The following is a 24,357-nucleotide window of genomic DNA, read 5'->3' as shown; positions in this document are numbered from 1 at the left end:
TTTTCCCTCTCTTCCGATCCAGAAGACAGGAAGCTGTTTGTGGGGATGCTCGGCAAGCAGCAGAGCGAGGACGACGTCCGGCGGCTCTTCGAGACCTTCGGCCAGATCGAGGAGTGCACCGTCCTGCGGGGTCCTGATGGGGCCAGTAAGGGTCAGAGCACTCATACATACATACGGTCCCTTGTCACTCCTTTTGCAAGCCCGGTCTCGCTTCAGCCGCCTCTGCTGGAGCATCCTTGAGGCAGCACAACTTGACGCTCGCTCGTTCCTTCGTTTCTTGTCACGATGCTTCCAACACTTTTTTCCCCCTCACTACTTACTTCTTATGTACCAGCTCATATCCCCCCCGCATCGCCATCATCCCTCCCCAGACAGCCATTATGTCCTACTGTAAATAAAGCAGCCAAGCTCAGAGTTTAGCTGCAGTCACTCTCAATATATCAGAAAACATGTTCATATCTTATCACATTACTGGTGATGTTTTTTTATTTGTTTTTTAATACTGTTCATCTTTTTAACACACCAAAATCCAATATTGAGAACTTGTCATACCAAAGTGAACTCCACTGCCAGTGCAGCATCTATAAGCTGTGACATGTCCGTCTCCACCACGACGTGTGTGATGGCAAGGCAGCGCTAGATAATGCATGCATCCTCTGGTGAAATCAATGAGAAAGTCTCGCTGGTATCGAACCACGGGCCTTTCAGCGTCTACATCGCTTACTTTCACTGTTAATCCCAGCTCTTTTTTTTTGTGTGCCCCACCACATTCGTCCACCCCACCGCTACACCCCGCCAACCGCTTGCTTCCACTTTCTTCATGCCACCTCCCTCCCTTTCTTCCTTCCTGTCTGCACAGATGCCCGGGGCTGATTGACAGCACATAAAATGAAATCGGGCCGGCGCTGGTGTGTTCGACAGGAGCTATACTTTCGCTCCTTTTCACCCTCCTCGCGCCTCCTCTCTCTCTTTGTGCGCCATATGTTCCCTCTAGTGGCATTCGTCTCTCACTCTTTCCTCACTCCTTCCATAGCGGTTCACTGTGACATAGTGAAGAAAAATTAGCAGTACAGCAGAATCTTCAAATGTCGAATGCCCCAAAGTCATACAAAAGTTCAGCGAACATTTTCGGGAAAAACACGTCTCAAAAGTTGGACAGAAACTTGAATGAGACATCAGCAAATGTCGTGAGACTTCAACAGTGAGCATCAAAGGGATTATCTCTATAAGTGGGTTTTGAGATGAAAAGTGGGATAACATGTCACTTTTTGTAATGTGGCTGTAGTGTGGAAGCAAAAGTTGGGAGCTGGCTGCTCAGTACAATATGGCTAAATGGGTTCAGTGAGTTAGTCTGAGGGGATCGGTGGAGGTCAAGACACACAGTTGACTCATTGGCTATCATTGGTTGCAGCTGATCACACTACACGACTTGGCCTATCTGTGCTGCAGGGAATTTGGTGCGCTCAGTTGCTGACTTGTGACTGTTGTGATGGTACTTCGTGTGATTTTTTTATTATTGTAAACCCTTCATACAATGTCGAGCAAAAAAATGAAAGTGGTCAGATGAATATGTACAATATGAATTCTCATGTATAACGTAACGTATGGTGTTCCACAGGGTTAAATTCTGGGGCCTTGGCTGTTTTCATTGTATCTCTAAAAATATGTCTCAGGGTGTTTTGCTATTTTATAGTCTTTTTTTGTTCTTCTTCTTCTTATTATTATTATTATCATTATTATTATTATTTAACAGTGATACAACTACTGATGACAATGAGTAGTCTAGCTATAGAACTGTAAATGTAGTAGTAGGTATGTATTCAAGTGTCTCTGCCCCTGTTGCTTAGTATAATGCAGTTACAGCAACAATAAGTTGAAAAAACTAGTAACAATTGAGTTTTGCCTTTTGGTTTGGCGTTTTCATCAGGCCATTAGTCTTAGAACAGCAATTATAATGGACTAAAGTGTTACACACACTTCTGTAATGGAATGTACACCATATAGTAAATAAATTGAAAATAGACCCCCCCCCCAAAAAAAAAAAAACCCATATCAAATTACTTTAGGGTTTACTAATTCAATACTAATGATCTGTTATAAACTAATTTGCTTTTTTTTTTGTATCTTTTTTTTTTTTTTTGCTTTGCCTGGCTTATTATTGGCTAAAGTAAGGCAACATCATGAAAGAAAAACTGAATGTACACTGCAAACAGCTCAATTTGATCTTTAATATTGGAACATTTTAGCTGTCCTTCAGCTCAGTGACAAGCTAAAACATTTTCAGACAACTGCTTCACTTTATTTGCAAATTGGTACCATCATACACATTTGCAATCATCAAACATTGTTAAAACTAAATACAAATAGATACAGAATTAGTTCCCCTATCAGGACAACATACAGTGAATTAAACACATTTTATGAGCACAAGAAAAATTATCTCATTGCACTTGCCAGGAGAGCAGTTCTAAAATTTGAGACCTCAGCTCAGTTTCGTCTTTCGGAAGCTTTGTTCTGCCCTGGATATTGTCTTGAGATCCAGAATTTATCTTTCTATGCTTTGAGTCTTGAAAGTCCTCTCTCCAAGTCTCAGAGAGAACTAGTGACTCCTTGGGATTTGTTACCCCAATTCTATGCGACATCATCTTAAAAGCATTGCAACACGGAGACATGTCATTTACAAGTATTTCCTACTAAAAGATTTTTTGATTATTCAGAGGAGGAGGTTGATGGGCATTTTAGAACATATTATGTTCGAGGTTAAAGAAAGATTGTCTATTTGTGTCCAATCCTGTTTCTAACTGTACAACAGTCCCGTGTAATGGGTGCTACTCGGAAGCCTTGCAGCACCCACACCGCCTTCATCACCCAATAGAAAGGCCAAGAAGTTTCCCACCCTCCCCACCACGCCGATTCTCCAAACTACTTTCAGCGTTTGCCGCCAGAATTGAATAGAGCCCCGAGTTGTCAGGAATAATAGAGAGATGGCTTTTAGCTCTATAATTAAGTTGTGTTATAAATGTCACCCATCCAGCCAGATGGAATTTATGCATACATATTATTACCCGGGGAATTCAAAAGGCAGCGGCGAGATCCCCTCACTTGAAAGCAATACAATCTCTCTCTTCGCCGCGTTCGCCCCGACTCATTCGGAAACGTCAAATTTGAGGGAAAAAAACTGACAAGACATGTGCTATGATTCATGAGGTTCTGGCACTTCCATTTAATTGGAGATGTTTTGGCACTGTGTTACGCTTTCTTCCTGGGCTGCACAAAAGTCAAAGCGAGTGGATGTTTGATATGAAAATGAAACTTTACAACATGAATGCTAACCTTTTCAGTACCATGTGAGACATACTACATCCATGAAGAAATTTGATTCAACCAAGGCAGCACGAAAGTTGAGTGTCAGCCTCAAGTCAAAGTGTTCCAAGGCTGAATCTCAGTTAGGTCCCCCACTTTAGTTGACTTTACTTCACGTCATGTGAACAAGAATGTGAATGGTTGTTTCTCTATGTGCACCCTGCGATTGGGTTGCAAACAGTGCAGGTTGTAACTCTCTTCTCGTCTAAAGTCAGCTTTTTTTTTTACCATTTTACCCACAACCCTAATGAGGACGATGGATGGATGTCATACAAATATAACAATCAACTAATAAAAATGAAGATGCTTAACTCATTTGCTCCCAATACTATAAATACTATTCTATTTTAAACGTTGTCCCAAAGACATATTTATACGTTTTTATGGGGGCCTTTTAGAACTGCAGAGAACGGGTGAAGCAATGGAGTAATTACAAAAACGGCCAGCAGGTATCAGCAGAGTATAAGAGATCAGCCAGGGCCATGTTGCAAAAGGCTCTTTTCCCCAGTGTTTTCAACAGGTTTGTGAATAATGATGAAACTTAGACATATTCTAATATTAATTGCTGCAAAACGGAAACAGATACAAATATACTTTTTTTTTCCTGATGAAAGAAGAGACTAATCTTTCTTTTGGTAGGTTCCATGTTTTTATAGCAATAGAACACAATATTCTGTCGGCCTTGCAAAATCTGTCAAAATCCATTAAAACAGCTGGGAGCGAATGGGGTTGCTTCAGTGAAAATGGCTGAGATGAATGAGTTAAATGTAATACAGGCATATAACACTCTTTGATCTCAAGTGAAAAGAGTATAGCAGCTAACAAGCTCGCGACTAATGTGAGGGGCTAGCATAGTAGTCTGTAGCTACACGTAGTCACAAACATGGGCTCAGATGCACCACAATAATCATATACCATTTAAAAAACAGATGCTTTGTTTACCAAAAATAAAATTACTGTGAAAATTTCCCCAAAAGCGGCAACTGAGGAAATGCCTGGTCGGCCAGATTAAATATTCTGTTGGGCCATACGCTGTATGCTCAAGAGTCCAGATGCTAACTTGCATTGTGGTCCACCCAACCCTTGCTGGAGAAAGAACCAGACATTATCTTGCCCTATAAAACCAAAGGTTTCTTGAAAGAACACACTGAACCCAGTCATTTTTCCTACAAAAAGGTCAAATTTGTTTGTTCTTTCAAAGGCAGACTTCAAGTCACCGACGTCTTTCAGTCAAACAAATGAAGACCCTTCCTGCCTCAACCCCCCCTGAGAGCTGTTCGAGTGAAGTAAAAAGGCGGGGGGACAGAATCAAAGTGTTCTTTGACGTTTGCGGTTTCCTTCTGTAGATCTATTCAGCTTTAAGGACATTTGACACAACAACAAAACACACATGGCCTTTTACTGCTCACTTGAATGTCTCCACACAAACAGTTTACGCTGCTTTTGTAGTGGATGGAAAGCCTCAGGTGAAAGTGGATTTTTTCTTCTTCTATTGATTGGGGACACAGTGCAAGAGTCCCCGAGTTTTGAAACTTTTGATTTGGAAAAGTTACCTGCAAAGTCAGAAAAATAACTAACCTCCAAAGTCGAACACGATAAGATAGAGAACATTCCAGATGAATTGAGGCAAGAGGCGGGGTAAACTCTCAACTAGCTGAAAGATGGACAATTTGAAGTATTTCATGAGCCAACAAGCATGTTTTTGGAATGTGGAAGGAAGCCGATGTACACAGAGAAAACTCACTTATGCACGGTGAGAACATTGAATTTAGACAAAAGTTTGCGTAAAAGGAAACTTTTCAGTTCTTGATGATTTCCTTGACTCTGGTTCACTTGTAACGCCTCCTGTAGTTGACCTGTGGACCGTGATTGTCAGAATATACCAGTCGAGGTCAGAGAGCCACAGCCAAAATCACAGTAAAATCATCATCAACTGACTTAAATACAAAACTATTTCAAATCCGATTTCCCAACATCTCCGGGGTGCTCGGCTCAGGAAGCATGTGCCAGCTTCCATGAGCAGAGCACTGCTTTTGCTCGATTAATGAAAAGCAGCTGAATAAATCCGCAAGGTTGTTAATTAGATAGCCTTCTAAAGTTAAAACATGAGCGACCTGAGGCCAAGGATAAAAATAGGATAGAACAAGAGTAGTCAATGATGGTAAAGCTGATTAATTCAATGCCGTTTCCAAATGAACTACCGATCACTTCCATTTTAGTGTGCCACATGTTGTAGTGCAGTGCTGTATCTGTCTGTGGTTTAGACTTGCATATTGAAATCTGAACATTTATGTTAAATGTTGGTGTTTAACCAATTTATAGATGACGTCAATATATCACATGAGCTGTAAGCGTACCTTGACATTGCACCCAGCATCAAAGGAATAACTGAAACTGAAATGGGCCAGCAGTAGCAAGTGTTTCAGTATTCTGATGTCAGAGATGATCACCAGCAGCCTAATCATGGGCAGAACCGCACATCGGGTCTCTCAATCTGTCGCCACTAGTTGGGTTTCCATCCACCCATATTAATTAGAATTTTCAAGAAATGCGAAGATAAAACTGAATGGAAACGCTAGAAATTCGAAAAAGGGCCCACAATTAGCAAAAACATACGCTGAGAGGGCTTGGATTTTGAAGTGTATCAAAAAAATGGAAAATGCTCAGTTTGGCTGTGGAAACGCTGACAAGACCAGGTACACTTTGCACGGATATTACGTCACTCGTACGTTTGTAGTCCCCAAGCAATGTCGGACGGTAAAGTAAGGTATGTTTGGGGGGACAAACAGAAATGTTTTTGGTATTAATTAAAGAAGCCAATTTTAATGAAATTTTTTATGGAAAACGGTACTGTTTATCAAAAATTACAAAAGCAAACTCGTACGTCAAGGCATGGCGCAGTCGCTTCCTGGTCTTCTTCTTCTTCTTTTAAATTACTAGTGGATCACATCTCTATGGTGTATTCTGCTGCCTAGAGCGGTGGAGTCCTCTCTCAATATTCGCAAAAGAAGAACAGATGGAAATGAGCATAAGTCTCATGTCAATTTTGCGCATTTGCTTTTGTTTTGTGTTTTTGTGTTGTTTTTGCATTTGTTGCATTTAGTGGATGGATATACCTTTTAGTGCTAACTAACATGTTAGCTTCATATAAGAATACTTTAATGCTTGGTGATGTTGACGAAGTGATGTTTGGCAGGTATTTGTGGTTGATTATGTGTCCTGCCTCAAGTAAACATTGTTATCGTCTTTATGGGCATTTGCTTTTCTTTCTTTTTTTTTAAGGGTATAGCTATCGAGTTGCTCACTTCCATGAGACAAAATGTATTTGATTCTTTAGGTATTTTTGACAAAGGCATCTCACAGACTGCTCATGCAGTTAAGGTTTTATGATGGTGTCCGTTTGGTCTCTCGGACAAATTATTCCAAGCAATTGATCTCAGTGGGAATTTTTGGGGATAAAAAGTCCACAAACCTTTAAGGTAGCACTTGATCTTGTGGTTAGCATATCTAAAGTACCAACATGCATTAATATTATCCACTTGAATCACTTTAATATCGTTTGAAACGTTAATCCGGCAAAGCTCCACAACACTGCTGCCGACGCTTACTTCCCTTGTGTTCTGGCCAACTTCTCATGTTGACTTTTCCTTCCTGAGCCTTAACCACACAACAGATTTAAGATGATTTCAATGTCCTTTGAGGGAAAAAAACAAAAAGAAAGTCGTCCCTCTCCAGATTGTGTCCTCCGCCACCACCGCCAACGTCTTAAATTTGAAGCGAGCGACGATTCCGTCGGATAGGCCGATTATAAGACCGCGCTATTGTCGTGCTAATCTCCTTTATGAGTGACTGCACACAAATCACAATGTGTAAATATTAAACAGATTAATATTCACAAACAAGTCTGTGGAATTAGTGCTGCCGGGGCGAGGGACGGGATGTTCCAGGCCGCTAATGCCTTTAGCGACGATCCCAACACACAAGTGACCAGAATATATTTATAGATCAGATAACGTGAAAACAATAACTGGTAATTTTTTTTTTTTACTTGACAAATCCAAGGCCATCTGCCTGATGTTGTTTCTTCTTTCTTTGTCTGTGTGTGTGTGTTTGCAGGCTGTGCCTTTGTCAAATTCTCCAGCCATGGAGAAGCACAAGCTGCCATCAACAGCTTGCACGGTGGACAGACCATGCCTGTAAGTAACGCACTCTCCCAACATACAAATAACAGAATTAACATTAATATCGATGTTAATACTTTAGGGGGTTTGATCACCAGAAACATCCTGTTTTTTCTCCAGTCTGGACAAGATGGCTCCCTTTTTTCAAGCTAATGTGACACAGTATTTCAGTTCTGAGCTGGTTGGACATTCCAACCAAGAGTACTAACACGTTTCTAAAGTCAGCTCTCTGGTACACCCAGAGGAAAAAGATGTATAACTGAACAAGATGGAATTAAAAGGATAAAACTTGAAAGGTATAGTTGTATCGACCAAGTAACCACCAGTTGTTGGTTATGCCTAAACTAGTGGTTCTTAACTTGGGTTTGATTGAACCCAAGGAGTTTACTGAGTCAGTCTCAGGGGTTCGGTGGAGGTTAAGACACACACCCGACTCATATGATTCGTGATGTCGCACCCCGCTTGGCCATCATTGGCTGCAGGTGATCACATTGCTTGGCCTATCTGTGCTGCAGGGAATTGAGTGCGCTCAGCTAGTCGACGTGTGACCGTTGTAACACGTCATGTGATTTCTTTATTATTGTAATCCCTTCATACTAAGTCTGTCGACCAAAAGAAGAAAGTGGTCAGACCAATATGTGCAATATGAATTTATGTATTACAGAACGTATGGTGTTCCACACGGTTCAATTTTGGGGCCTCTGCTCTTTTCATTGTATCTGCTGCCCCTGGGTTCCATCTTAAGAAAACAGCGGTGGTTGTTTTAAAGTACTCTATAAATATAGAGTTATGTTCTAAGTGATGGGAGTCCTAACTGCATGATTTGTAATGCCAATTTGAGCAATTCCAATCCAGCACAACTTGCTATCAAGCGAAACGAAAATAACACTTCCTTGAAGATACATGGAGATGGGGAATACAAGAACACAAGGCTTTCTGAATTCAAGGTGAAGAGAGCTAGATTTGATAAATAAATGAATAAAGAAGGATTTGGTGAATGTGCATAAACTTGTGGGGTTCAGTTCCTCCAACAAGGTTAAGAAGCACTGGTCTAAACCTATTCACACCATGGTTAAAGTCATAGTAAATTAGTATTTGTTGAATGAGTCTGGATAGAGATGAATTTACCCCCAAAATATATATTTTGTTGTATTTTCAGTATTTATAAAAAAATAAATAAATACACTGTTCAAAATTATTGATACTCTCTCAAAACGACCAAATCCAATCTTAAAAATGATTGTTTTATTGATATTATTATTAGATTATGCTCAAAATGAGCAATATTCTTTTAAATGTTGCAAAATAAGTTTCCTAAAACTCAGTTAACTGACATTATATGTACCAATATATATATATATATGTTAAAAAATGTACATACTGAAAAGGCAAATATCCCTCAATATCACAAAAATACAACTTCTTACCATCTTGGCATTTTCGTGTTTCATTTCTATCCCAAATAAAATGAATTTATCCAGGATACAAGAAATTTGCATGTCATTTGCTAGCAGTCAAGGTTGTTCTACAAAGCCCCAATACTACGATCAGCTCACTGTCTTTTCAATGACATCAATTCCACGGTGGATAAATGTCATCAAAATGTGAGATTGACAATTTTTGACCAAGGTGCAGATCTCAAGAACTGTTACAAACACATAAAATTTTAATGTAGGCCGAATTAAACTCTCACCTGCTACTCGGGCTTTTTATATCGCGCGCAATGCTCAGCTTTCCTTTAGAGATTTGCGGTATGAGTCCTGAGGGAATATTGTATGTGTGTTCACATCGATTTTGAAGGCAGACAAATCGAGAACCAGAGGCGGGTCGGTCCCCTTGGCGGAGAGCCATTCCTGTCGGCTCCCCGTATAAAATTGCTCTTGGCAGGCAGCAGTGGCATCCATCAGACGTAAAGTGACCCAGCACAGCAGAGAGGACATGAGTGAAAAACTAAATATAAATCAGGAGTTTTGGGACACAGTCCGGTCATCTTTGGTTGACATATTCAAACATACAATATCCAGACCAGCCATTTTTGGGGGAATGAGCTAATAAAATCGCTTGGAAAAGCGGAATGTGAAGGTGATCGGATAAAGTTGTGTGTTATGAACCTCGCTAGAAAAGGGACACACCACTGTTTGATAGTTAGAAACCTGACAAACCTGTACTGGTGAAAATAGAGGGATATAGTCTTGTAAGGTTAAATAGGAAAGGAAACATCAATAGTTTAGCACAAGTAAATTGTTGAAATAGGTCTGAACTTTCTTTTTCCCTAGACAGATTTTAGTTTTTCCAGTGATGAGAAATTTCTCTTACTTTGCTGACAGTTTTGACTGTCATTCGAGCCACCGTCGGAGCTGTCACCACATCCTTGTGTGACGTGTCTAAAAACAGCTGATTGGGTTGGGAAACCTTCAAAATGGAGTGCAGGCTGGGTCGGTTTGGGGAAGTTTATTATTTATGAAGCTTTCCCGATCCGATCACCTGTTTTTAGACACGTCACACAAAGACGTGGTGACAGCTATGACGAAGGTTCGAGTGACAACCAAGGTTGAGAACATTTTCTCTTTACTGGAAAAAAAAACAACACTTCCCGTGTCTTTTTTTTTTTTTTTTTTTTTTTTTCCCAGTTCTGGTAAAACTGCACCATCTATGATCAATCCATCTTTACTGAGAGGGGAACCAATGTTTGAAAGTTTGAAGCCTGTCAAACTGGATTGGTGAAAACACGGTGACTTGAACACATACCTGAGTGTATAATATATGTTTTAAGTATATATTCTAGACACAGACTGATATAGACTGTCATTGGCCTAAAATATACAAACAATCTACAGACATACCGCAGACATTTTTCACTGTTATCGCCCACAAAAGATACTAACAGTCAGCATCGGCCTCCTTACAGTGCACAACTCCTTTCATTTATTTACACTTTATCCGTTCTTTCTGCATCTATTTAAACTAGCTTCTCAGCAAACAGATCACCTTCCCATTTGAGTCTTACAGAAGATACGATGACTGCGCACACGCCACATGCATCCTTAAATGTGTCCCCGGGAGACATTGTGCCGCAAATGTCTCATACGCGATGTTATTTACGAGTAACGGTTCAATCACCGGTCAAAGAATGATGCCGAGGCTAATGTGAAGCGGTTCTTACATAATTCATGCAAATGACAAGGATGAGACTTTGATCGGAGGGAAGTTGAAGAAGACAAATTGGTTGAAATAAATAAATTTATATATAACGTAATTTTAACCGAAAACAAGTATTTCCTTATCACGGATGTTTGATTATGATGCTTCTAAAGAAGAGACAAAATGCTGTCCTGAAATGACAGCAAAACTGAAGCGCTTGCTCTCACAAAAAAGCAATGCACTAAAAATATGCAAAACAGCATAAATCAGTCTTGATCTTAACTATTTCAAATTACAACAAAATCAAATTTTTAGGGCTGCTTTATTCATGAAAACTTGAGTGATGTTCATGTCAGTTCACCCTCAAACTAAATATGCTGCTTAACCTTTAGTAGGATTTAGTACTTAATTGTCACAAGGGCTTGTTGATCTACAAAGTGCAAAGTGGGATGATGGCATGCGTGTGGGAGGCAGGAGAAAACAGTGCGCGTGAAAGTATGCGTAAGTATTCTCTTATCATAAGGAGATAGGACTGTTTTTCCAAGCAGGCAAAGAGGCCTCCGTAATATGATAAATGCCCCTCTTAACCTCCTTCAGAAAATGTAAATGAGTGTATAATTTGGGGCTTTACGTTGGAGAGTGTGTCTGGCAACAGTGAGCAACACCATTTTTGGAGAACAGCTATGCAGGTCACGCTCATAATCAAATACATTGATACACGGGATGTAAAAAGTTACTCACCCCTGTTCTAATTCCAAGTTTTTGTGGTATACTGTAATAAAAAAGAGATCAAGATAATTAATTGTTTTTTCCCCAAAAGTACTGTGACCTATAAACTTTGTGCATGGGTGGAATTTACCTTCTTTTGGTATTTTGTTTGAAGAGCGCCAATAAAACAGGGCATTTTGTGCTTTTGTGAGTCATTGTGGGATGAAACACAACTGACTCCTGGCAAATCAAAGCAGCTACCCAGGGTGGTGGATACACAAATTACAAAGGGAGAAATTAGTGGGGTTTTATTATTCGAATTTTCAAAAAATGTGAAAATAAAACTGAATGGAAACGCTAGAAATTCGAATAAGGGCCCGCAATTCGCAAAAAAGTTTTTACGCTTGGAGGGGGTGGATTTTGAAGCGTACTAAAAAAGAAAAATGCAAATTTTGGCTACGGAAACAGGTTTTGTGAATAAATGCTGACAAGACCGGATACACGTTGCACGTTTTGACCGGATATTACGTCACACGTACAGTTGTAGTCCCAAAGCAATGTCGGATGATAAAGTAAGGTCTGTTTTGGGGGACGACGAAACAGAAATTTTGGGGGGGAATTAATTAAAAAAGCGAATATTAATGCTATTTGGGATGGAAAACAGCAAAGAAACGCTATGGAATTAAAAAAGCAAACTCATATGACGTCAACGCACGGCGCGGTAGCTTCCTGTTCTTCTTCTTCTTTTAAAGTACTGGTGGATCACATCTCTATGGTGTATACTGCCACCTACAGCGTCGGAGTCCTCTCTCAATATTCGCAAAAGAAGAACAGATGGAAACGGGCATAAGTCGCATTTTCAGTAAATTCGCTTAAAAAATTCTAAACAATTGAATGGAAACCTGAATATTGACTCGCTGGGGTCCATGCATGATATTGGCATGTCCACAGTCATAATAGTTTGAAAAAAAAAAAGAAAGAATAATATAAGCAAGAACAAGCAGCATTTTGAAGAATCAAGAGATGTTAGTGTCATTATACTTTTCAGCAAAATGTTGCTTTTTACTAAGACTTGATCCTGCTTGTATTATGAGTGTGATGAGCAAGGTTCTGGATATGTGTGCATTTCATGAAACTCTGAAAGCGGATCGTATGACAAACAATGACTTCATGTGCATGTAAAAACGAGCGCACGTGGGCCATTGTAAGCCAAAATGTCAGGTTCGATTTTTTGTGCCAGTCTAGCCTTGAATGATCGAGAAGCTCAAAGGGTGGAAGGACAAACCCTTGGGACCAATCCATTACTTATTTGAAGAAAAAATAATTAAGCCAGGGGCAGTGTATTATAGATGAAAGATAAAGTGCCGTTATTGACTGCTCGCAATGTAACACGTGGAAAGGTAAAAGGCTTCGCACAAGATGTAGCACTGATGGAAAAATATCTCGCAAAAAGACCATCACGGCTGAATTATGGGTACAGTTTATCCAGTGTCAGGGAGCGTATATTAAATATTTAAAACACTTATCAAGGGAGGTTTCAAGGCGGCGACTAGATGGGTTGGTTAACAAGTTCGTCAATAATGTTGACAAGCACTCTCTCGAGTTGAGATTGATCTGCAAAACTAGATCAGGTTATTAAGGTGGCCTACCTTAACTGATTCTCTAATATTTTAGCCTGGCTGTTATGAACCCATTAGGCCTTCATAATAGTGTCGGACAAGTGCCATTTATCAGTCTACCTCTGTCATTGGCAACAACATTACACTGTTACTACAACGCAAGGACAAGGCTGCAGGAGTGGGCTGCATTGTGCAATATAATAGTTGCCCTTTTAGTTTTTTTTGAGTGGGGTTTAGCAGCAAATGCACTGTAGCAGGAACTCCGAAGTTAGAGGGTGTTTTTTTGTTTACCATAATACACTGCAGTGCACTGGATGGTGTTGATTTGGGAACTGGAAAATGGGGCCACAAGAACCGGAAGCTGTCGTCAAGCGGCAGTTAATTATGAATCCGATATGCTTCCAACTCGCTCAAACAAGGCCGTGTAAGTATAAGAAATGATGTACGGCAGGACACGCACACACACACACACAATCTTTGGCAAACACTCACTCTTCACACACTTCACTGATGTGCCGCGATAAATATGTACGGATGCTTCCTGGCAGCCATGAAACTAGATGTGATTTACACTTATTTTTGATGCAGCCCCATTTTTGCATTACATTGAGGGAGCGAGGGAGGGAAATAAGTCTGTTTAACTTTGTGCACAGTTGCCCTGCATAGGGTTTATGCGCATGTAAACTATGAGGCTCAAAATCCAACCAAATAGATATATATATAAAATTAGAATTACATTGATTTGCTTATCCTCAATATTGTCGCTGACTTTTCGCCACCAACTTTATGCTATTGTGCATTCAGTTAAAAATAGTGAAGCAACCAATAAAAACATGTTTTATTTAACAAGTCTATCAAGTATCACCATTGGCCAGCAGAATTGTCCTTCAAATACTTCACACCACACCCATTTACTTTATAATCCACGATGTCAAAATAGAAGTCAAAAGCCTATCACCGTTATGTTGTTTTAACAAAATAATTGCAGACAGCTTTGAAACAATTTTACCATCATTCAAATTTATTTGTAATGTTTCTCAAATCCAATTTAAAAAGACTTAACTAACATGCCCAACACGATGATGGCTGTGAAAAGGTTGATTTATGTGACTAAACCTGATCAACAGCGGTCATTTGTGGCATGGTTTTATAAACACTTAAAATGAGGACAAGATTTAACACTCAAATGCTTATGATAAACGCTTTTTTTCTAATACTGGTTCACATTCTTTCATATTTTTTTGTAAATTTACAATGACCTACATGGTCCATTCAGTTCAGTACCCATTCCACTAGTGAGGATAAATGCTAGTAAAAATCAATGGACGGACTACATTTTACAGGCTTCTGTACAGTTCTGTCGTACATCTGCAGCCTTGGCAATCGTTGCATTAGCTTGAGCCAGTCAGCCGCTTGAGCTCTGCTGCAGATGAACTGTCCACAGCAACAAATGGCGGCACAAACAGACCTTGGGCTGATAAACAGCAGCCATCCAAAAAGTTCACTAATACTCTTTATTAACTAAATCTCCCGGCTCTATCCCTGCACCTGTTATCCTCTTTTCACCCCAAATCCAACTTCCTCCCAGATTAATAGGCACCCAAATACGGGTATGCCATCGACGGGGGGATGCGGTTAATTTGGATAATATCGCTGCCACATGTCGTCAACAACCATCGAGCAGGAGGCATGATTTGGCGTCCTGCTGCCAGCTGTGAGGTTTGCATGAACATTGAACAAAGAATCCCTTAATGTTCCCCCTGTCACATATGCGATACCTGGCATACACGTACAAAACTATAAATAAATGTGACACCAAAACACAGCATCATTAAAGTGAAGTAGAAAAATCTACTTAAGTACAATAATGAAGTATCTGCACTTTGTTGCTTCCACAACTACCAAAATCGGGTCAAAGTGTCCCTTTATGTTTACTACAGACTGCAGGTGCTCCCGGAATTAACTCAAACGACAGTCTTGGTTGAGTCACGCTAAAGAGACACGCGTGTGGCAGAACTTCAAAATGGAATGCGCCAAGGGTAAGGCAGGCAGGCGGGCGGCGAGCAAATTGCCGCCATTGTCATGTCGGCTGTCACGGCACGGCTGACAGGCCCCGCGGAGCCTCAGTGGCGTTGGCAGCGACAAGAGTGTACAGGTGTGTGTGATTGTCTACTTGTGGATTAATGAGAGATAAGACCGAGCCAGAGAGCATTGTCTTGGCAACATGTAGTGCATTAAACGTTACGTCGAAGTGTTGTGGAATTTCAAGCTGTGACATTCCGCATGAGGTTTTGGATGTCCTCAGTCCGAGTGTGGCTACACGAACACATACTTTTATATAGATGCAACATTTTCATTAGTTTGTGCTCGACTTTGTTTGATTGGCTATTTGCCTGACAATTGTGTTGATTTGTCTAGGAATGAGCATTTGACAACATTTTGTTGGATGATAGAAGGAAAAAAATACTAATCAAATCATCCTTTTGTTTTCCCAATTTTTGATGGGAGATGCATGGCGATTATAGTGGTTCGCAGGTCTGCCTTTAGTGTGTCCCAATTGTCCTTCCTTATGTAGTTGGTAAAGTTCAGCACCTCTGTTGAGCTCTTTTCACACTGCACTTGCTCAGTGCGTAAGAGTCGCGAGGCAATGCAGAATGACCGTTTTCCAGCGTGCACATCTTTGGAAGTGCTGATGTAGCAACATAACCTAACGACCGGAGATTTTGCCACTGGTTAGACTGCACTTTGACAAGATGTATTTTTCATTGCTTCAAAAGAAAGCCCTGACTTTGTTCATTTTAAGAAGAATGAGCAGCAGAGGAAAAACTAATGGCTTGGCAGGAACTTGGACAGTTTAACAATGACGTTACTAAATAAGTCCAACAAAATAACACAAAATCACTTCGCCAGGTCCTCTCCAATTGGAAATCCTTGTCTGACGTCATGACGCCGCCACATTTGAATAGATCATTTTCCAATTTGATGCGCCGCCCATCAACGCTCCATTCCGTTGTCCCTGCCCCTCATAACATATACATACAATGACTATAGCCAAAATCTGCTTCCATGCCAGTCTTGAGGAGTTGGTATGAAGATCAATTTCTCAAAGCTAACCATGGTAACTTAGTATGAAAACTAGTAGATACTGAATCAACAGCACCTCTGTAAAGACCACAGAGTCCAAATTACTACATTTCCCCAATTACAACTGAATTGGAAATGTTCACATGTATATTGTCAGACATCACAGGCAAATGACAAATGTCATTTTGTCCAAAAGTCTGAATGGCAGTATTCCTAATCCTTTGTGTTTCTGGGTCTTATACGGCTTTTACTTAGCAGCTGCAGCAGTCTTTGGGGGGTAGAGCAGAAAGGCCAAACCAAGACAGCAACATGCACCGCTAATGAGCGACAACCTTCCCGAGCGGTTTCACCAGCCGTACAACACTATGCCCAGTGGGAGTTCACTCATTTACAAAAGAACTCGCTATCATATATTCAATTAATTCATTACACATGCTCAGTTAACACCCTGAGAGTTTAAATGTGTCAACAAACTTTCGCTTATCCTTTAAAAAGTATTTTGCTCCGCGGGGAGGTAAAACTTTGTTATTATTGATAATTTGTGTCCTTATTTTCCCTCCAGAGAACATCTTGCTGTAATATTACGTAATGTTGCTCAAGATAGACGAAAATGAGGCTGTTTACCTGTTTGCACATATTTTACACACAATTGAGTCGCAAGGACTGAGGCGATAAAGCCTAATGCCATTCCACGGGCGTAGTTGAGTTCTAATCCCTCAATTACCGGCGTGTATTGTTCCATTGCCACGTTTCCCGGCCTATATAAAATCCAATATGGGGAGATTTTCACAAGTCAAGTGTGTTGTTTAAGAAATTTGATTAGTTTTTGAACCTGTCGCAAATTCCTTCGTTGTACCTGTCAAAAGTGACGGCTCCCCGTTGGCCCTTATCAAATTCAGCAAATTCATTTTCTCTCCAGGTATGAGGACTTGTGCTGCTGGAGGTTATTATTCAGTTTGTTTGTCAGCTTGGGATTTTCTGCATCCAGTTAGGAGAGTTTTTTTTTTTTTTCGTCGTCGTCGGTAGCCACCTGTTCCTTCATTACCCGGACACATCTCGCTCGTCCTTTTTTGGTAATGGAAACTGTCGATCCACGAGATGAACCCCACATCTCGTCGGAACGCATCAGGATCCTCAGAATCGAGGGTGAAGTTTAGGCTTCAAAAGACGGGCGCCCATTTTTAAAAAAAAATTTTTGTATTCGACAGCACAGGCCGCCTCAGGCTTTGACTGTTCCAATTGTCACAACTCATTCTTCGCAAGGTATTAAACGAATATGAGAACGCGGGGGGGTGGGATGGGTGGTGGGGGTGAGCTAAATGCCAGGCGGCGGCGCCACGGTGGGCAGGCTTCACTGGCAGCAACGCAGACGGACAATGTTTGCTCATCGTCAGCCTCATTAAACCAAACCGCCTGGCGCCTACAAATGGCCACCAAAGTTGAGAAAGAAGTGGGGAAAAAGGTCAGGAAGTGCAGTGGAATCTAATTAGAAATGGAAAATAAAACAGTTCTGTTAATGCTGCCAAGTCGGAGTATTGATTTAACTAATTGAAATGGCACGGAAGGAGACGAATCAGACGGCTTGTCTTCTTGCCTGAGGGGCAACGCTCGCTGCCTCCAATATAGGATCCGATGTGCGGCAAAATGTCCCCAGGGGGCCACGCTGATGCTCACAGCATTTATTTACTGTACATTTATCAGCAGCCACCAAACTCTTTGTTTTCGTAGCTACTAAAATAATATAATAGGAGGAAAGCGGAGTTCTAGTAAAACAATTACCATTTGTTTAAAGTTGAGCTTCAATCACAGCCTATTTCCTATATGGCACTTTTGAATCAGGGCTTAATTAAAGTCCATTCAATGTGGTTGTGCAATGTACACGGGTGTGAGAAGCAATTGAAAGTTCCCAAACATTCCCATAATGATTGGATGGACTTTTGACTTTATTCATCACTGTGCCTAAAGTCACGTTATGGATGTTTGTTGGTTTGTTTGTTTTTTATATATTATAAATATTAGCGATGAATGTTCATTTGTTACGAGCATTTATTTAGCATTAGCATTCCAGATCAAATGACAGTTGAAAGGGCTGTTGATTTAACGGTTTGAAATGCATGCTATTGACAAAGACTTAAAGAGGAAGTCAACGCAAACATTTTCTTTACAATAATATGTTCTATGCAACCCCACTTGTCTAAATATGGTCTTATAATTAATATTGCCTTTGTGGAATATGAGTTAAGCAGCAAATTCCACCCGTTGTTCTTCATCTCAGGGGGCCATTTTGCCACTTGCTGTCAACTGAAAATGACACCACAGTAACGAGCAACTGACAATTTAATGGATGGCACAGTGGGTTAGTGGTTACCACCTCTGTCTCGGTCGAGAGGTGCCGAGTGTCTCCACATTCTCTGGATACTCCAGCTTCCTGCCACATTCCCAAAACATGCTTGTTACACTAATTAAACACACTGAATTGTCTAGAGGTGTGAATGGTTGTTTGTCTGGTGGTTGCACTCTGTGACTGGCTGGAGATCATTCCAGATTATGCCCCACATTTTGCCCAAAATGCGCCGGGATGGGTTCCAGCTCTCTTGCAACTCTAATGAGGACATGCACTAGTATAGACAATAGACAGGACAATAAAATCACATCAAATGTGATTTACATGGTCTTCGACAATTCTTCAATTTCAATTGTTTATGTACCAAATAGTAATTTAACAAAACAGTCAAGTTGCATGAATCACCAGAAAAAAAATATTCAAGAAATCTAAGTAGATGTTGTTGTTTGTTTATGTATTTATTTATCTAAGTTTTAACCAATGTTGATATCTCAAGTAATGGTGGTATAAACACACCAAGTAAGAATGTGATCCACATTAAAAATGAACTGCAATCTCCACATTGGTGGACAGAAAACTATTAATTCAATGTGGCCCATGGGTTCCTCACTGTGAGATCCAATAAAATGAATTACTATTACCGGTAAGTATGGTTGCTGTACAGTAAGATAGTGTCTGTGTCTATACGGGAACAGACTGTTACTGCCCTGTTGCATTATTTGGTTGTCGAGGGCAAAGGCATCCTTGCGTCTGTGCTTTTCCATTGGGATAAAACTAGTACTCATGCTCATGAAATCTGACATGGGGAGCATCTGGGAGTAGCTTTCTCAATTTCACTTCATTCATGCGTGAGAAACAGGTGGATGGCAGCACTGGTCACTTCGCTCCCACTTTTAAAGTCCACACTCCAGGAGACAATAGAAATCTGAACCAAAGCCCCAATTTGTAGTGACTCCGTCAGCATGAGACATTTTCTAACAGAATCTCGAGTTTTTGATCTCATCACGTCATGTCTTTGCTTTTATGATCTTACTAATTATATTCCCCTGGGGTTCTTGCGTCCCGTCCTAGTGTCCTGGTGCTCTTTCCAAGCATACAGAGCTTTTAATTAAACGGTCACAGTGAACTTTCTGCGCCCTGGATGTCACCCGAGGAACTGACTCTGGTCTCTGTTTCTGAAATGATTTAATTGGATGCAAACTCAGTAGTGATCGACATCAATACAGAACTATGTATGCCATAAGGTAAAGTCAATACTTCACCCTTCATATGCCGAAGGCACTGGTCAGATCTAATTACTGGCAACTGTAGGCAGCAGAGCTTCACCGCCGGGCGACTGGAACTCCTGCGGCATCTGGTTGAGATCACAATTCTGTTGGAGTTTGAAAGTTGGCAAAGGCATGCATCAATCACCATTGTCTTCCATTTAATACTGACAGCTAAATGACTGTGCTCATAATGGTTGCATATTCAGTTCCACTGGCTTCCTTGATGGATGTCAAGACATTCATTTGAAAAAAAAAAATGCATATCACGGTCTATATTTTTATATTGACGGTCATGAAGAACGTGCACTCACATTGTTCAGATGGGATGGAAGAGAAGGCAAATCCATTGGGAGAGTAAGGGCACATTCATATTAGGCATTTCTTACTGGGCTTGGATACACTTCCACTGGATACACATCCAAAATTCAACCCTGTGGAAAACCTACAGACCTCACTAAAACTAATCCATTTTGCAGAACATGAAACCTAACATAACACATCCTATTCTAATGTGTGTATGTACCTATAGGGCGCCTCGTCCAGCCTGGTGGTCAAATTCGCAGACACCGACAAGGAGCGGACCCTGCGCCGGATGCACCAGATGGCGGGTCAGCTCGGCATCTTCAGTCCCATGACTATCCAGTTTGGGGCCTATGGCGCCTACTCTCACGCTGTAAGTCTCAGCCCAGCGGGGGAGGAGACGGTGAGCTTGAAAACAGAAAACAAAACGCTTGTCATTGAAGGTTTGACCTCTCTTCTCTTTCCCACTAGGAATGTGATCATGTCCACTTGTTTGAGTAATACACTCAGTGGCCACGACATTGGGTACACCTGCACAGTCTATTCTAATACACGACACAGTACCAAATTTTTACCATAGCAGTTTTATGTTTAAACATTTTCTTATTTTGTACCAAAAAACAAAATGATTGTCCTAAACGTGATTTCAATTATTACCAAATTAATTGCGATTAATATTTTCTTCATAATCGGGCAGCGCTACTTGATTGAACAGATTATGGGGGTGACATTCAACTGATGTCACAACGACTCACAAGAATAAAATATTGTATTTGCACCTTTAATAAAATTCTCACTTGCACCATAGTTGAGACTGAATCAACACGCCCTCTGCTGAATGCACCAAGTCAGTTGGTCCAAGACATGATTAATCAACCAATTCCACGTAATTAACAGGATTCTATCAGTTAATTGGTTTTGCCCATTTGGTACTGTGCTTGTATTGCATATACAGGGGGTCTACAGTTTTTGACACACGACGTGTTGCAGTTACATGCGCATAAAAACTAGTTTGTACAGAGGCGTAAGAATATGTCAAGGCATGCTAATACTTCGTTGATTGTTTTGTATTCACAGTTTTCATAAATATGACTTTGTAGGTTTGTGATAGACTTGGAAAAAAAACATCTGTAAATTGAGGACCCCCTGTACTTAGATCATGTTAAGTGTACCTAAAGTTTTGGCTCATAAATCTATAATACATTTTAGAGAATGATACAACACTTTTTGATTTTGTGTATTTTTAACATGTGTATGCATCGCCATGTTGTGCATCTACTTCCCATTCAAGTCACTTTTTTAGGACTACTTCTGTGAATTTCATCCACCAACACATTTTACCTTGCACTCAAAAACTCAAGTGTATGTCATTACCGAGAACCAACACTGGCTCCCCCACTACCCGCGGCAGCCCCCTGCCCTCCCCCTTAGCCACATCACCACCGTTTCATATTCACACATGAAAGTCACAGCCCGAGTTAGAAGTATGTGAGATTTTGCACTCACACGGTAGCTAACAACTCATCCTGACAGGTGAGAATCGCCCACTCACGCATTCGCAATCGCTCCACTCCCTCCCTCCCTCATTCCAGCACATGTATAATGCTACTAGTAGATGTAGTCTATTGAATCATCCGCATCTTGATCATGAGGCAGTACAATGAGGCCAGAAGTGTTGTTATGGACTGGTAGCTGGAAAGTGATGCTGAGGGGTGATGCGGTCCAAGAACAAGGCGCGGGCCAAGTAAACAGAGATGTGAGAGTAAACACGTTCTGCTCCCGCGGCTATTTCACCCTCCTCTCCGTCCTTCCCCTCTTTCCCCCGCCCGCTGATCTCTAATCCTACAGCAGATGATGCAACAGCAAGCAGCCCTGATGGCGGCAACACAAGGGTCCTACCTGAACCCCATGGCGGCCATTGCTGCCGCGCAAATGCAGCAAATGGCGGCGTTCAATGTCAACGGCCTGGTGGCGACTCCGATGACACCATCCTCAGGTATGAGGGGGATTTATCTTCATAAGTTTACTCGCTGCAGCCCTGGATAACGTACCGCTCTTATTTATTCAAATTAACTGTTTAATTGTTGTCTGCTGATAACCCTGCTAGTCTACTGTACTTTATGAACTCGTAAGATTCTATTAGTTCTCCTGTATGCAGTGGGTATGCTCTTTTATATATTTACATACTCAGAGGTGGGTAGTTACGAGTTACATTTACTCTGTTACATTTACTTGAGTAACTTTTTTGAATAAAATATTCTAAGAGTAGATTTACCACACAATATTTTTTACTTGTACTTGAGTAGATGTGTGAAGAAGTAACGCTACTCGTACTCCGCTATCTTGGGCTACACTCGAGTCGTTAACCGCCGCCCCTTTCATACATTAGATTTGCCATATTTTCACGCTCACTGTGTGGGAGCATTTCCGCGGACACTAGTGATGTGGCATTCATGAACGAATCGAGTCTTTTGAACGGCTCTTCAATGTGAGAGCAGTTCAACCCCCTAATGCACCCCCTCCCCTGCGCACCACCGTTTGCTTATGGAGGGAGCGTCATCTTCGCATATTAGCGTTAATCAAATAATTAACTTGTCTGCTTTAGCACCATGGCAGAAATTAGAACACAACATGTCACGGAGAGACGGAGCAAAGAGGAGAGGAGGCGTAATTAAAAAATTTTTTTTTAATGATTTGAAGATGCCAGAATTTGCACATAATTTTATGTTTTTGTCTGTCTGATGACATTGTTTAAAAAAAAAAATATATGACTTTATGTTCAAGCAGTTACTCAGTACTTGAGTATTCTTTTCAGCGAATACTTTTACGTGATTTTTTTGATAATTACTTTTACTTGAGTAATATTATTTTGAAGTAACGCTACTCTTACTTGAGTAAAATTTGTGGCTACTCTACCCACCTCTGTGCATACTAAACGTAACAGAAGTCACACAGAGGTCAGACCGTGCCTAAATTGACACAGCTGGGATCTGCACAAAATTTAGCAAAGAAAAATACACGTTCTCCTTTCCCTAATACGTTGACTGAAGGATTAATAATCCACGTATTAATTTAAAACAGGCTATTCATTCATTTTAAATATATCTGTAGTTAATAATTTGACAATACATCCAGTTATTATTAGGCTATTCTGGTCATCAAAAAGCTCAGGTGTGACATTCAGCTCTAAAAAAGCAGTAGAACTCACAGATTTCAAAGACTAATAGTAGAGTCGATTGGGGGGGAATTCCATTCGAATACAACCATATTATGCTTATATAGACTTTTGGATTCCCAGTTTCACACAAGTGTTTTTGGCAGAAAATGTATCATCTACAATGCAAGCACATTTCAAGCCTTGAAAAAGTTATGTTAAAAAAATTCTTTCAAGAATTCCAAGTAGTTGTTGGAAACCGATTTTTATTGGCAGGATTGTGAGAAGCGGCAGTAATGAATTCATCCAAGGTCTTTGTACATATGCCCTTGTTACATTTTTTAAGATTTCACTTTCCGGGCTGAAAGAAGCTCGCGTTGAAGGAGGCCAAGATGGTATGACATGTACGGCATTCCCTCCACATTACACTCTTCCTCTCGCTCTCATTATCTCTCACTGCCTTGCTGTCACTCGCTCTCTGTGACGGTGTATGTTTTTTTCCCATGGGAACGCGGCCAATCCTGATGACTTTGGATTCAGAGTCCTTGGTCGAACAAATACAAGAGCGATGACTCAAAGGCGATAATCCCGGACCTGGGTCTGAACTACCTTCTCAACCGTTGTCACCCAAGACTTTTTTGACGGCTCGACACTAAGTAGGCAGGCGGCCTGAAAGGCAGGGTCATTGCAAATACATTAAATAAAGTGCCTCCACGCTGTACGGAGCATTTGTAATCCACAAGGCCTACACATACCAGGTAATGCCTATCAAACGTAATCCCAGATGCCTTAAATGCCCTTCGCCTTGGATTAAAAATATATAAAAATCCATCAGCACAAAAGGGCGCTGACAAGGTGACAAGGCAGTCTCCTACATTCAAAAGATACACTACAGTCTCCTTCCTGAGACTCATATTTGGGTCTTTGGATGTTTACCGTCTTCAAATATGCTCATTTACAATTTCTTTGAATCAGAAATTATGCTAATCCTAGTTTTCCATGTTATGATTTGGATTTGAGCTGTTAGTTCAGGGATAGTCTGATAGGATTAATATAGAGAAAATAATGAATTTGAGGCGGACTGATTCAAAAGTGTAGTGATGCATTGACTAATAATAAATTATTTAAATTAATTATACATAAAATACGATTAAATTCTGTAAAATCGGATTCGATAAGTGTTCTCAGGAGAAGT

General features: G+C 40.7%; 1 protein-coding gene across 4 annotated transcripts in view; it reads left to right on the top strand.

Moving 5' to 3' along the window:
• celf6 (CUGBP Elav-like family member 6) overlaps positions 1-24,357 on the top strand; it is a 172,876-nt gene that overhangs the window by 121,009 nt on the left and 27,510 nt on the right. For 2 of the 4 annotated variants that reach the window (XM_086071285.1, XM_086071283.1), the window contains exons 4-7: positions 23-151; positions 7,480-7,559; positions 20,238-20,411; positions 21,857-22,004. In XM_086071285.1, the coding sequence (XP_085927411.1) occupies positions 23-151; positions 7,480-7,559; positions 20,238-20,411; positions 21,857-22,004 (531 nt within the window). The remainder of the gene's footprint in view (positions 1-22; positions 152-7,479; positions 7,560-20,237; positions 20,412-21,856; positions 22,005-24,357) is intronic. The other 2 variants (XM_086071286.1, XM_086071284.1) reach the window with 2 other exon arrangements.

The sequence above is a fragment of the Leptonotus elevatus genome, chromosome 3 (genome assembly GCF_054856555.1).
Source record: "Leptonotus elevatus isolate MCC_2025b chromosome 3, RoL_Lele_1.0, whole genome shotgun sequence".
Classification (NCBI taxonomy): Eukaryota; Metazoa; Chordata; class Actinopteri; order Syngnathiformes; family Syngnathidae; genus Leptonotus; species Leptonotus elevatus.
Note: the sequence above shows the minus strand (reverse complement) of the source record. Positions and strands in the feature narration are given on the sequence as shown.